This window comes from Euprymna scolopes, chromosome 42, assembly GCF_053919585.1.
Source record: "Euprymna scolopes isolate OS-2025 chromosome 42, ASM5391958v1, whole genome shotgun sequence".
NCBI lineage: Eukaryota > Metazoa > Mollusca > Cephalopoda > Sepiida > Sepiolidae > Euprymna > Euprymna scolopes.
The window spans coordinates 44,279,680-44,295,661 of NC_136523.1; the positions used below are offsets into that span (position 1 = coordinate 44,279,680).

General features: G+C 33.0%; 1 protein-coding gene across 1 annotated transcript in view; it reads right to left on the reverse strand.

The window, feature by feature from the left end:
* Window positions 1–599: 599 nt before the first annotated feature.
* LOC145267065 (protein unc-79 homolog) overlaps window positions 600–15,982 on the reverse strand; it is a gene marked incomplete in the record, with an annotated part of 244,654 nt that continues 229,271 nt past the window's right edge. Inside the window, 4 exon segments of the mRNA XM_080123020.1 lie at window positions 600–1,619; window positions 3,911–3,955; window positions 9,870–9,947; window positions 15,795–15,935. Coding sequence (XP_079979146.1) covers window positions 1,440–1,619; window positions 3,911–3,955; window positions 9,870–9,947; window positions 15,795–15,935 — 444 coding nt within the window.

The window sequence follows — 15,982 nt, forward strand, 5'->3', positions numbered from 1 at the left end:
CGTTTTTACAAATTTCCTGCTTTTCTAGCGACCACTTCTGTAGTTGAATTGTTATTTTTTAACAATGTTTGCTTAAATGAAAAATGTTGCATAATACACACACACACACACACACACACTAGTTGTACTTACCCACTGTTGCCAAGAATTGTGTTCAAATTTATTTCTAATAAAAGGTAGTAAGATTATTTGTATTACTAGTTTTGATTGGACTTAGAAATTAATCTTACTACAGTTGAGAATTTTTTAGATTAGGGCTGATTGTTTTTATTATTACTTGTATTGATCATACTTGTTCTCATCTTGAGTGTTATTTATGCAAGGTTTCGGTGGCAATCAACATGCCTGTCGAAGGCTACACCAACTGAAACATTGCACAAATAACACTCATGATGAGAACAATAGTCTGATCAATACAAGTAATAATACAATCAGCTCTAATCTAAAAACATTCAGATTAATTTCTAAGTTATTTATTCAATTACAAAATTAAAATTAATTTTTTTAATTATCTTTGTGAAAGAAATACCGTTTCGAAACCCACATATTACTGATTTAAACCCTTATTTATTTTTTTTTTTAAAAATCTCTAAATAAAATTTTTATTTTCATTTGACAGTGGAAAATAATTAAAAGAAAAAATTGTCTTTTTATTTTTTTTTATTTTCATTTGACAGTGGAAAAGTGCAGGATTATTTTACTTTTAGTCAGTTTTTGCCTTCCTGTACGCTTAGGCCGTATTTAGTCTGACTAAAAAATAATCCAAATAACAATTCCACATCTCAAATATAATTAAAAAAAAAAAAATCTCGCCTAAAGGTTAATAAATAAATATTCATATTTGGATTCTTCAGACTACTGTTTTAATCTTAAGTATTATTTTACAATGTTTGGGTCGATGTAACCGCTGGCCTTCTTCAGGTGGATCTTGTTGAATTTAGGGAATATACACAAGACCGTTTATTTAATCTATGGGTGTAGTATACTCTCATTCCATCAGTCATGACAAGGTAGAAGTCTTAAGTGATTCACGATTGTATTTTGGAGTCATCCATGTGGGGGGTTGAACCTTCAATCTCCAGGAATATATATTTTTTACAACTGAATTTCACTAATCTATCCGCTGTGCGACGGTTTCATGCAGATTCGCAAGTTTGACATAGAAATTTGCGAAACACCTGAAGAAGGTTGAAAGTTACGTCAAGCGAACCGTTGTGCGAATAAAACTTTAAGATGAGAATGGTAGTCCAAAGAATCCAAAAATTCAGAACCGAAATAAATATTAAAACAATATGAAGAATTAAAAGCATCTACCTTTTTGTCTACAGAATATCCGCATTAAAGAAAAGACAATCTTTTTTCTATAAAAAAGAAAAAGCATGCATAAAACAAATCCCTCTCCTCTCCCCAAATGAATGCAGGTTATAATGAAATGCATTCTACACTGTATAAAACTGAGTGGCCGCAGAAGACTGGACTTCAATTTGTCCAAGTTTAAATTGGATCCGTTTCAGCCAACCCATAAGAATTGATGCTGTGAACGAAGCTTGGTTTTTGCTTTGGATCGGGGGTTCCCAGTTTTGACAGGCTTGAAGACGGACTTGCAAATGAGCTGGAAGCTAAAAAAACAATACAAAAAATAAAGGAATCGTTAATGCATCTAGGGGCTACAGGTGGACCTTTTAAAATTATATATATATATATATATTAGCAACCATATAGTTTCTATTAAAAACCTTGTAGAGGAGAATTATGGTGTCATCAATTGTCTTAACTTTTTAAATAAAATACCTTAAACATAAAATATGAGGTGCCTTCAATAAGTTTCCAGATTTTCTTGTATAAGCTTTTACTGATAGTACACACATAAAACTGTAGTTCCCCTCGAAGTAATCTCCTCCGGCTGCAATGCACTTGTACTGTTCCAACAACTTATGGAAGTCCTCTTATGTGACCATGTCAATGACCCATGTCACAATATTCTACGTTTCTATGGCATTTTTTTCTAAGTTTAAAAGAGAATTTTAGTGCATATCCTTCTTCTGAAGTGTCCATGTTCGGATTGCATTTTTGAAATTCACCAGCTGTGACAATCAGGTTTTAGTAAGGTATATGCCAATTCCTACTGTAGCTGTTTATTGGAACCTGAAATCATAAAAAATTGGTCAATTATCTCATAAGATGTATAGCAATAATATACTGAATTTTCAAGGCTTGTACAAAAACAAATCTGAAAACTTATTGAAGGCACTTCGTACACCATAGAATGGTAAAAATTAACTACGGTTAACAAATATAGGAAGAAAGAGTAAAATTATATAAAAAAAAACAAAAAAACTGCCCTGCTTATTATTGAGATGACTTTGTAAATTATGCTCTCCCCCATCTCTTTCCAGATTGTAACTTTATAAAACGAGCAAAATGATTTCTTTTAAAAATAAAACTTGTGACAAAATACCTCTGAAAAGTCAACGATTGTATGACATTAAAGGTTCATACCTGCATTAGATGAATCGACTTTTACCATGGAAACTTTCAAAGGTTAAATCTGAGTCACCTCAAAATTGCTTATGGGTTGCTGATTGGAATGATGAGGAAGTAGGGTGTTTTTGTTTTGTTTTTATTTATTTTTTTTTTTTCTTTAAAAAGGTGAAGAGAACTAATCATGAGTCGAGTTTTACAGCAAATGAATGAGTTGAAAGCTAGGGAGGTTCATTCGCAGCCAAACATAATGAACCTACAGTGTTAGTTAATAATACAAGTCTGTATGGTTTTAAAAAAACTTCGACTTTGTTTGGGGGGGGGGGGCACTTACAGCATCCTAAATAGCAAAACTGAATGAAATAAAGATTTTTTTTTTTTTTTTTTTTTTTTAATGATTTTAATAATTAGAAGCTAATCCAACTGGCAACCAACCCCAGACTAAAGCTTGCAATGCAATGCCTCCATTCAGTTTTAAGACAATGGATACACTCTGAATGTGAAATTGTAAGGCAAGTGTTGTGCAATCTCAAACCACACCTCTCCTGAATCGGCACTGCTTGAGTTCAGTTGCAGGGAGAAGTGCTAGATGATTGGAAACAATGCTGAGATAAGCGGAAAGCACATGCAGCAACTGGAATTCTCAAATGGTTACTCATTTTAATACTGACCAGGCTTAACATTGCTTAACTTTGATCTAACAGGAACCGGTATGTCAATGTGAATTATGCTGTAGAAGACTTAGGCTTACATTTTTTTTTTTTTTTTTTTTACTATCTTTTAAGACTGAAATTAGCAATCATCTCCTCCAAAATAATTGATAACCATGAATCGAAAATACTTGTTTGGCTAAGTAAGAGTGATGACAATTTGTTGTCATCACTCTTACTTAGCCAAACATACATAATAAATTTTACAATCAATATTGACACTTAAAAATTATACTGATATGTAGGAAAGTAAATTTGGAGTTAACATCAGCAATGACAATTTTGGGAATAAATAATGTCTTAGATATTTAATGTTAGAAGTGTAAATGGAGTTCATAGTAGCTTTGTAAATTTTTTTTTTTTTTTTGTGGGAGATTTATATAAGAGCAAAAATAATGGAAACATGTGTAAAGCTGTTTTACATGATTGTACAAGACATCCACAAATGATAAAATGACTATCTAAAATATATCCTGTTTACAATATCATACAAAATGGAAAATACTTGTGTTTGGCTGAGTTAAAGTGACGATAACAAATACATAGATAAATCTTACAATCAATATCCACACTTGTAAATTATACTGAGAAGTAGAAAAGTAAATTTGATTGCATTTGGTAACAGTTATGTTGCATATTTTTTTTTTTTTTTTTTTTTTTTTTTTTGTCCTATTAACTATACTGCACTTTTACCAAAAAGGTTAATTAAACTTAATTACCTGAGAATGATACGCAAATAAGATTGCAGTCCACATGGGGAATAACTGAAATAGAAAATGATAAATAAAAATCATTATTTGACAGACAGGTTAGCTTTATATACAAATATGGTAAAAGTTAAAACAAAATACAAATAACTTAAATAAGTTATTTCTCTTGCAATGAAGAAAGGAGTTATCTGCCCTTGGAGTGTGCAAGATTGGACATGATAGTTTGGGAGATAAATAAGTGTATTGTATCTTTTAGGTAGTTACTTTTTGGAAAATTTTATCAAATATACAAGAACCTGTGTGTTAGGTTAAAAAAAAAAAAATACTGGAAGCATATGTAAAGTTACATTAATGATTATATCTCATGAAACCATTCAATCTCGAGACAATGAATATCCCCTGTAAAGGTTGCATTTACAAAACGTTCCAAACCAGTGGAGTCAGTGCTAAAATTCTGCAGATATTTAGGGGCATAAAGCAACTAACCAGAACATATACAATCTTCATAGCATTGAACTATATTTAGCGGCTAGAATCAGTATATTAGTGAGGGTCACAATTACAGGGTGGAACGATAAGTATCACCCTAAAGAAAACAACACTACAACTTCAATTTAAAACATCCAGGGTCTTGATTGCACCAGGGGAACACCACACTGTTCCATGCTCTACGAAAGAGTAGGCTGGTTAAAAGTGCTCACCCAATGCAAAGGCACCCTCTCTCCTTTCTCCAATTTACCTTAACGATCTGTTCACCTCCTTTTACGTCTTACTAAAACAAAAAAAACTGCCTTTCTCATTATACTCTGCCTTCTATTCATGCACTCCAAGTGCATAAATGAGTCAGCCATTTTGTCTCTTCTTTCACATAGAGCAACACAGGTAAGCCCTTTATTTTGTTTGCAGATACACCACATCTTCAGCACATCCAGGTACATTTTGGTGTTGACTTCCAAGCCGACTTCGAAGATGTGAGGTGGCATAATGTGGCCCTCACTTAAAACCACATCAAAGACCAGAACCATAGCTGGAAACTGTTTTCATCATCTTGGGCATGTCCCTATTATTAGTACTGGCAATGATCCTGTTGTCATAACTTGGATCGGTAGAGAGCATGAGTTATACAGTGGTGCATCTTCAATCTCGTTAGCTGAACATCTTGTCACTTTCAGACATGATAGAAGGTTCCTATTGCTCTTGGGATTTGTACACAACTGGCCAACTAGTAGATGGTTTGCAAGAAAAAAGAAAACTAGTCTTCATCAAACGGAAATGGAATTATGTCATCTTTTCTAGAGCAATAATTTTATCGTTCAACCCTGTAATACTTGAATTTGGACCATCATGCCACAACGGTATCACAATACGTGTTTTAAAATCACGTTGATCATGAGTACACGAGTGTATATCTTTGGCGCAATAGCTGCACAATTCGCTCCTAAATCAGCATTACTTGATTCCAGTGACTACTAGCGAACCTAGAGGATGCAGTGTAGACAGTGATGATTAAACACTGCAAACTTGAGGTGTTTGATAATCAGTGTCTAGGTCACATCCTTCGGATTTGCTGACAGCATTTTGTCCGCAACACTGATCCACACACACTGCAAGACATCTTCTCTCACAAAAAGCCATCCTCATGAGGCGTTTGGCTATGCCCTTCGTCGTTGACCGGGCAATGCCATCCATGAGGCTATCAACCTGGCCCCACTGCAAGGCTGGAAGAAACGTGCAGTGGACAGCTGAAAACTTGGATCGAGATGGTCAAACAAGACTCCGAGTTGATTCTGGGTCCTCACCTCTACGGTCTACGTCGCTGAAACCGCAAATGGCTCACACTCATGGCTGCTGCAGCATCAGATCGTCGGGCGTGGTTCGCCTCAATTCAAGATGTGACTAACGCAATGGTTGGAGCTGGCTCAACCGATCAATAGTGATAGGCGAAACAAATACAAGTAATAAGTGGCAAGAAGTTCGGGATGACAGGAAACAATACAGAGATAAGCAGAGTGCACATACACCACTTGGTATTCCCATTTTAGTATTGACCAGGCTCAACATTGCTTAACTTCAATGATTAAATGGGTATGTCAACACGATTATGCCACATTGTATAAAATGTGCAGAAATCATACAAATGATCCCCCCCTCTATCTAGAACACATCCTGTTTACAACATAATATCAAATCCATCTGCACAAATATATTTTAATTAATGTTTACTAGAAAACGTTTAACATTAGGAATAATGTAAACAGAATTCATACAAGTTTGATAATTACTTTTTACTTTGCTGTGTTTAAATAATAGAGAAAAAATAATGGAAATTTGTGAAAACCCTGGAAAATTTTAGGTGCTAGTCTATAACCGTACAGTACCCCCCCCCTCCAAGAAAAAAACAAAGAAAAATCTGTATGATGTACATACGTGTGATGGAAAAAAAAATATTGTACACCAAAAAGCACATAATTTGAATCAAGTAGTTTCATTTTTATAAATAAAATCATTTTTAAACAAATTTGAGTTTTTTTTTCCAATGCCACCCTCCCTATGTAAAGAATGGCTTTCTAAAATCTTGTAAAAGTTTGAATTATTTGTAATTATCTCCCTTATCCTGCAAAATGTCATTGAGAATTTTTTTTTTTTTTTTTTTAACTTGCAGGAAGACTCATATCTCGGGATTTAATGAGAAACATTATTTTGCAATAAGTTCATAAAACCATATTACTTTAAAAAAAATTTTTTATTTTTATTACTGATGCTCTCTCTCTGGTTCACTTCTTACTATAGTCGGAAGAAACTGAGATTTTGACTAATTCTCTGGATTAGTATCTTATATATATGGGTTAAATTTTATTAAAAACAGACATACATATTGGAAGTTTTGTTTGAAAGCACATACAAATTTGGGACACTTTCATTAAACTTTTATGTAGATTCTCTAACCGTCCTTTCTATAGGAAACACACATGCATTGACACACACACACACATATATATATATATATATACACACGCACTAATAGGCCACCTGGCATTGCCTGGTCATAAAATATGCTTAAGGTACTTTAATTCATGCAGATTTGTATTATTTATTATTATTATTATTATTATTATTGTTGTTGTTGTTGTTGCTGTTGCTGCTGCTGCTGCAGCAGCAGCAGAACCAATATATTCTATCGATTATTTTATTGTACCCAATATAGAATAGTGATTTAAAGTTTCAAAAAAATATGGATGCCATTAGCTAGAATCGAACCCCAAACATATAGCTCTCCAGCCTTATTTGTTACAATCTTTATTATGTCCTAACGTATATAAAAATGTAAAAAATAACTTGTATTATTTGGACTACTGCTTTCATTGAATATTATGTAGTATATAGTAATGATTTCAAAATATATAAAAAAAAAAAAAAAATCTGACTTGGGTAGCATCCACTAGAAGCAAAACCAAAATGCACAGTGCTCCAGTCTTAGCCATTAATTATCACTCCAGTGTTGTTATCGTCTGAGCTACTAGCAGATGGATATGTGATTTTGAGCAATGAATGTTTGATTTTGCGCATGCACAAAAGTAACAGCAGAAGTAACAAATTTATTTGACTTACTCTGCCAAGATCGACTGTTTATTTCTCTTTTTGACCTCTTAGAAGTTACTGTAATAGGCTAAAATCAAAATTGTTCCACGAGTCTAAATACCCTATATATCAAGTTTCAAGTCTGTAGACCAAAAATTCAAAGAGGATTTTGGTAGAGACTTTCCGCACACACACAGACAAGGTCACTTATATATAAATACATTTGTGTCTGCTTGAACCATTTTATCCAATTATGCACAATGTTGAAAATATGCATAAAAGAACCAAGCGTAATTATTAAATGAGACCAATCACCTAATAAGAAAACATAAAAATGAATAATTAATAAATAAAAGTTTTGTTTTTTTTAAATATGCAAATTAGTTGAGTTTTACTTAGTAGCTCGCATATCCATGACTGACTATATTAAAAAGTTTGTCTTAATAATTTTTAAATAGAAAAAGTAGACTTTTAATATCAATGTAAGTGCAACAAAAAACTCAACTTTATAGATAGATAGATAGATAGATAGATACCTCTACTAATATATAAAAGTAACTTTGTGCGAGTTCCTTTCCCATAAGTTCCAAATCGGCTGAGCTTATCTTTTGCAAATTTCATAGAAAGGTAATTTATGTCTGGCAGTGCTCTTAAATATGTTTTATACAGAAATTTATCCATTAAGTATTAAAAATCGGAAAAATCCCATCCTAAATATGTTTTTTTCTTATAGATAAAAAAAAAAAATTGCTACACAGGCAAGGGAGATAATAAAATATTAGCAAATGATTTCTTCTTAAAATAAAACAGAATTATTGACATCTGGCAATATAGCTCAATGCTAGAGATTTTGACTATAGATTGAATGATCCCCTGTTCAAGCCCAAGTGTACCTCACAATTTTATTTAAATTTTTTTCTTATTAATGAGTTCAATTTATGATAAAAGAGTTACCATTTAAAATCGCTGCAAATCATTTCTTCGTTTGCATATTTTAAAACTAAACATTAATCAGAAGTGACTTTTCCAGAGCATTCATTGTCAAGTCCAAATATCAGTCGACGTGATATTGTAAACAAACACATATGGAATTTGACGAACAACATCATTATTTTTATTTATTTATTTATTTTTTTTGCAAATTAGTTCACCGGGGAAATTATTCCTTATAATATATAATAATCAACAGAGAATTGATTCTATGATAATACATATGCAATCTGCATGAATTAAAATATCATGTTTAAACGTTAAACGTATTGTATGACCGGCCAATGCCAGGCATCCAGGTAGTACGAGATAAAGTTTGGCATAAGGATTCCCAAGTTTCACAAGATGCACCTGAAAAAGGTCATAAGTTGCATTAAGCAAAACATTGTGAAAATAGCATTCAAGATAAGGGTGACGTTGGCGAAGTGGTTAATGACACAGACTGAAAACCTGGGTGTGCCAAGTTCCACAGAAACATTTTCGCTTAAGATTGTTGGCAACCTTCATGTAGTTCATCCTGTAAGTATCCGATGTCTTTCTAGAAAAAATTGTAGGTGTCTTTATGATTAAAGTTTCCACTTAACTTCCGGTTTTAGTTGAATTTTTACAGTATCTTTTGCTTATTAAATTATTAGGTGAAAGTACAGAATAGGTAAAGGAAACCTCCCTCTCCATGTTAAGAATGGCTTTTCAGTAAATTTTTACTTTCTTTCCACCTTTACACTCAGCTTTAAAATGATGACTTTTAAAGGTTTTCAGGCATGCTGAAAACGAATATCACATTTAAATTTTGCGCACACAAGTAGTTTTTTGGATATTAAAACATTTGTTTTCCAATGTATTTGTTAATAAATGTCAGTGGCCTTTTTTGCCATTCTTAACACGGGGAGGAGGGAGGGTGTAAGATGCATGCCCATTAGTACTTGTTCAGTTGGGAAAAAAACATGGCCGCCAGTAGGATTTAATTGGATAATAAATTTCTTAATATCCATAAAACTACTTGTCTGTGCAAAATTTAAAAGTGATATTTGTTTTCAGTATACTCGAAAACCTATAAAAGTCGTCAATTTTTAATGGTTAGTGTTGAAGTGGAAAGAAAGGAAAAAAAAAAATGATGGCTTTTTCTAAATGACGTTATTATTTAGAAAAGCCATTTTTAACAACCGGAAGTGAAGTGGAAACTTGAATCGCAAAGATAACTAAATTCTAATTGGAAAAATATCGGGGAAAACCAATGCCAGCAATAGAATCAACCGATATTCGTTTTCAGCATATTCAAAACACTTTCACCAAACCAAACACCTGACTTTATGTCTAGCCTCCTGGTAAATATGACTAGTTGCTCGAATAATCCAAATAAATGATTTATAAAAAAAATTAAAAGATAAAGTGAACTTACTTTTGCCAGAACTGAAGAGTTGCATTCTTGCAATGCTTCCATAAGTCGAAGGAAGTGAAGATTTACCATTTCTGCAAGCTGAAAATTTTTTTTAAAGAATTAAGAATTTAAAAAAAAAATATTATTAATCGGACTGACATCTCCTTGATAAAGCCAGGTTATTGGCAAAACTTCAGAATTTAATAACACCAAAAAAAAAAAAAAGTAAATAAAAATGATTTTATCATTTACAACATTTTCAGGTTTTCAAATTTTCTTATTTAAATTCATTAAAAAAATGTTTTCTAAAATGTGTAACTTTACATGGCTTCAATTTCGCGCTTAAACCAAGCGACAACACATGGATATAAACTGTTACTGAGACAAGACGTATTTTCTCTTCGGGAGGCTTCGACCTCTTATTACATCATTATGAAGAAGAAGAAAAAAAAAACTTAAACGGACTGACATCTCCTTGATAAAACCAGGTTATTGGCAAAAATTCGGAATTTAATAACACCAAAAAAAAAAAAAAAAAAAAAAATTTTTCATTCCACAACATTTTCAGGTTTTCAAATTTTCTTATTTAAATTCATTAAATAAAATGTTTTCTAAAATGTGTGACTTTACATTGCCTATTATTTTTTTTATCTTTCTTAACCCTAAAGAAACACAACATAAGATTTTTTTTTTCCATTCTATTATTTACTAGCCTGGGTGCCTGGTGTTGCCCGGGTGTTTGGAGGTGTGTGTTGAGCAAAAAAAGTTGGTAGTGAGCAGGCAGGCTTGAACCCGTGCTGCGAACGAGGAAAAGAATGTGAAAAAAAAAAAAGTGACGTCTTTACTGCTGCGTCCATCACCAAACCGAAAGTGGCAAAGGTTTAAATTAAGGCTAGTCAATCGAAAAGAGGTGATGACTTTTGAAAATATCGGTGAAAAAAGCGACCCCTCTCTGTAGAAAAGTGTCCAGATGAAGGTGAAAGAATTAATGTTTTTAGCTGATTTTTCAATATTTGTCATCCGAAGGGTTGAGCTTCAAAATGATACCGATCTCGAGAAAATCCATCGCCTCCGTCGAAAGTTTTAAGCAGACATACAAACATACATACATTTCAACAGACAGGTGAGATTTATATTATAGACTAGCGGGGGTCCCTGGCGTTGTCCGGGTGTTTGTCGGTGTGTGTGTAGGAAAATAAAAAGTTTTCGTAGGTAGGTAGTCTTGAACCCGAAGCCTTGAGGCGAAGACGGAAAAGAAAGTGATAACCCGATAACTTACTGTGACGCTAAGAGGGCAGAGGAAATGAGAATGGTTGAAATTAAACAATGAAAAAGTTAAGTGAATGAGTTCACACAGGTGCGTAAATTTAATGAGGTCATCACGCCATAGGGGAATGAAATCCCGCACTTAACTTTGGCTACAAGCCAGTTTCTGCGTATTTGTTTGTTCCACCTCAAGATGTTGGGGAAAACAAGCTCTCCATAAAAAGGGGAGTGTCCAAATGAATAGCAATTGTCTGATATGACGGGTTTTCTCCACATTGATCAAAGCTTATTGCTTTTTGGCAAGAGTGCCAGGTAGATTGTAGTTTCTTCGATTACTTTCGCTTTTTATATGAAAAAGACAAACAAGTAGGCGAGAGGAAGAAATAGCGTGAATTTTATAAAATAAAAGTCGCTCAAATAAAAAATAAAGATGGCCTCCTTTCGTAAATCAGAGATATTATAATCTAGGGAGCATATAAAAAGTTCTAAGAAACAGTACCCTCCCACAAGCGCTTCCACGAAAAAAGCCTTCGCCAGAAATACAAAAATGTGCACACACACACACACAAACACATTTTCGCTTTTATATAATAGATGTTGTCAAAAAAAAAATAGAATACATATCAGGCCAGAGATTTAGTTGATCAAAACGTGGTGAGACAATAACTATGAAAGGCAGTAATTACTTTGGATACAGTTGTTTCAGCATTCTTATCCCATCGAAGAAGGGGAGAGGATGAATTGGCCGAAATGTGGTGAAACAACAACAACCATGAAGATGAGGATAACAGTCCACAAATAAACAAACAAATAAATAAACAAACAAATAAATAAACAAATAAATAAACAAACATATAAACAGATAAATAAATAAATAAACAAATAAACAAATAAATAAACAAACAAATAAAAAAACAAATAAATAAATAAATAAATAGGTAATGACAACTTTTAATGTCGCAAATCATAAAGAATAAAACATAGAATCATTTTTGATGCAGTTCTTTAATCTTCCCTGATTCACAAAGTCTCTGCATTCACAAATGAGCAAAGATTTTAACATAACAGATCGCCAGATGAAGAAATAAACAGAATCAACATCTGCCAGTTGTCAAGTCTGATGATACATGTGATTGGTTTAATACTAACTCCAAAAATGAACAGCGGACAAAAGGACAAAGCATAATCATTAATAGATTTATTCAACAACTTACAGATTTAATAGTAAGGTAAAAGCCGCGGAATGCATGATAAATAGCAATAAACTAACACCTTCATACATGTCATAAACATGTTAACACAAGTTTTCATTAGTTCATTGGCGTTAAGCATGGCATATATATATATATATATTAGCAACACTTACCCAGCATTGTTCAAGGTGTATTTTTATTAGTCTTCTGAAGTTTTATTAGTTTGTTGATTTTTAAAACTTATACAGAAAAATAAATAAAATTTTAGTTGGAAGGGAGACAATTCTTCTTCACTGATTTACATTTTTTGGTGATTACATAAAAATAAAAACATGTGAATTTAAAAGAATGTTAATCTTGCAAAACTAATCCCATTTTGATAAAAGCCCACTGGTAACATACCTCATACGACATAATCATGTCAACACACCTGCCCCCATCAGATCACTGAAGTTAAGCAACATTGAGCCTGGCCAGTACAAGATGAGTGACCATTTGGAAATACTAGGTGGTTTATCTTATCTCCCTTAACCGGGATATACTTGCGAAGATATAGCAGCATTAGCCCAAAAAAGCACATATGCAAATTAGGAAGCATGCATTGGCTTGCGTGACAAGAAAAAGAAACACTAAGTGGTTGGGAGAAGTGAAGTCCGTGCTGGAGAAGATGGATGCGTAAAGTCGAAGGCAAGAAATGTCTGGCTGATGCCAGCATGAGGTTGGAACAGTAAAAAGAACGCACACCGGATGAGATGAATGTGTGGCCCTGCAGTGGTGGCGAGAGACTTTTAAGCTGGTGTTGACATTAGGCTACGAAGTCTATTTTGAACTCTATCAAGGTAGGATAAGTCCTTTCTAGTAGCTCCTGCCAAAATGTGGTGGACGTACCTGGCTCTTATATAAGTAGAGAATTGCATCAACAGTGAGATATCTACTGGATCGATAGAAGGATCCCATCATTTATCTAGCAACCTTGGCAATGGATTTGATGTATATGTTCCATTTCAGATCAGGAGTAAAGGTCAAGCCCAGAAGCTTGTGAAAACACAAAGCCTCCCAGATTTCTAAGTTTGATAGAATGATTCTTGGGTTTGACAAGATTCACCCGAAGAAGATACGTAGTTACACTGACCAAAAAGTTGTGCAGATGACACTCAAGATGAGAGCAGTAGTTTGAAAAACCCAAATAATCTTATATATAATATTTTTTATTAATTTTATATTAAGCAGCCCACTTAAAAGTAGCCCCACATATTTAATCTTTATCTTAATGACCAACTGACACCACAAGACAAAGTACAATTCTTTTTCCAACAAAATGGTGCAACATGCCACACGTCTTACAGATAACTGACACAAGTTCATGACATGTTTAAGTAAGAGAGAACAATAAGCAAAGAGTTATGATCACCACATTCCTCGAATGTGATTTTTATCTTTGAGCGACTTTAAAATAAAAAGTTTATGCAAATAATTCTCACAATCTAGACCAACTAAAGAAGAACATTAAGTTGGTGTTGACACAGAAGGGTATTAGTTAGAAAAAATAAAAAGCAGACATTGTTTAGAAAATAATGGTAATAAATGTCTTTTTCGATGGTATCAGACGGTGTGAGGGGTCCAAGAGAGATTTGAACTCTAATAAACACGATTCGAGCATAATGGCCATGTTACACATGCATGTTCATAGTATTTCACACTTGAGCGTGACGAAAATAGCCACAGTTTGAATATTAAATTCACATCATCTTGACTTAAATTAAAGGCCCGCCATTTTTAAATGCACAATCTCATTGTAATTCCTAATGATTTTTTTGTTAAAAATACATCTAACAGATCTTCTACTGGATCATTTTTCATAATTTTTGGAATTTACACTAATTTTGCCATAACAGGTAAGTATGTAATAATGCTTTCACTTGAAATGTGTTAGTTTAAAAAAATCACTGATCTACAAAACCACCACAATGTATGATAGAGATATACGAGTAATGTATATATATATATATGATAGCATGTGTGTTATTTTCTGTGTCACGCTTACATCCAGGTCATTTAATTGTTATGCACTTCCATTTCTTTTAATAAATAATTTTACCTAGAATTTTTTATAAGTTTCGGTTTCGATTATAACTGATGGCATCTAAGTCATCTATTTTTTTATTAATAATTTATTCAAGAATTCTTCATAAGTTTTGGTTTCGATTATGGCTGAAGGAACTCAAGTTTATATATATATATATATATATATATATATATATATTGTCATGGTTGCAAATAACGTATAAGGCAATACAAATGAAGACTCAACAAACAAAGGTAGATCAATAAGAAGTGTATTAGGAAAAGTATATTTACAGGATATTTACATAATGGTTGTCTCAGGTAAGAGAGTCTTGGCTGGAGAACATATCTGCTCTCGGCTCGGCCTTCGGTAGCTTCTGGTTAACACACACTCAGACTAACCGAGTCTTGTTATTTATGTGTAATATTATCCACATATGTAAATGAGTGGGTGCCACCATAACATTATATATATATATATATATATATATATATATATATATATATATAGACACACATACATTTATTTTTTATTTTGGCTTCAATTCAAGCTAATGTACCCAAGTCATATGAATATATTGTTTTATTTTTGAAATCACAACTTTATAATATATAAAAATTGATAGAACATTAACTCTATAATAATATATACAAAATCTACAAGAATTAAAATATCATATTTAAGCGTACTTTATGACCAGGCGCTCAGGCTAGGTTAGATAAATACTTTTGCAGTTTTAGCAAAAAAGTTACAATATCAGAGCATCTCCATTTACACTGAACATCTGTAGAATGCCAACATCATTATATTACATATGAGTCCCCTATGGAATTTCCACAGGTCCTGCTAGTGTTATATCATAGAGATATACGAGTAATATTATATGATTACACTAATATGATATATTGTCTAATCACGTTGACACAGTGGTTCTCAGATCACCAAGGTTAAGCAACATTGAGCCTGGTCAGTACCAGATGGGTGATCATTTAGGAATACCATGTGCTGTACATAGGAGGACGTCAACACCTCTCTGCAAGAAATCACCCCATGCTTATGTGGCATCAAGATGCCTAATGTCATCATCGACAAACTTGTGAAAATGTGATAAATGTTGGATTAAGCCACATTTATTACTTATTGTTGTTAAAAGGATATTGTCTTAATTCTATTCTATTCCGAGAATGGATCCTCGACAAGTATGACAGCTGATAGATAGTTTGTTCTATGGAAACAATGCATTCTATATTTTAATCTGATGTCTAACATATCTTATTTACTGTCGTAGACAAGTTATTAATAAATGAAATGTTTTTTGTCCCGCATAATCTTTTTAATAGTCTTTTATCATTTGGTGAATTATACAATTATTTTATTTATATTGACATATAATTGTGAGAATTATGGTTGGGGCATACTTACCACTTTTGAGTGTGAAAGTAACTGTAGAACTCCAGGTGTGACCCTGGCCCAAAAATCCATCACATTGTCCGAGGCAGTTTGATGATGATCGCTGTTTGGTGGATAGTGAGCAGCGGCTGCTTCACAGTACATTGTCCACAACTGGATACAAATCAGGAAAAAAAAAAAGTAAAGTCACATTTAAAAAA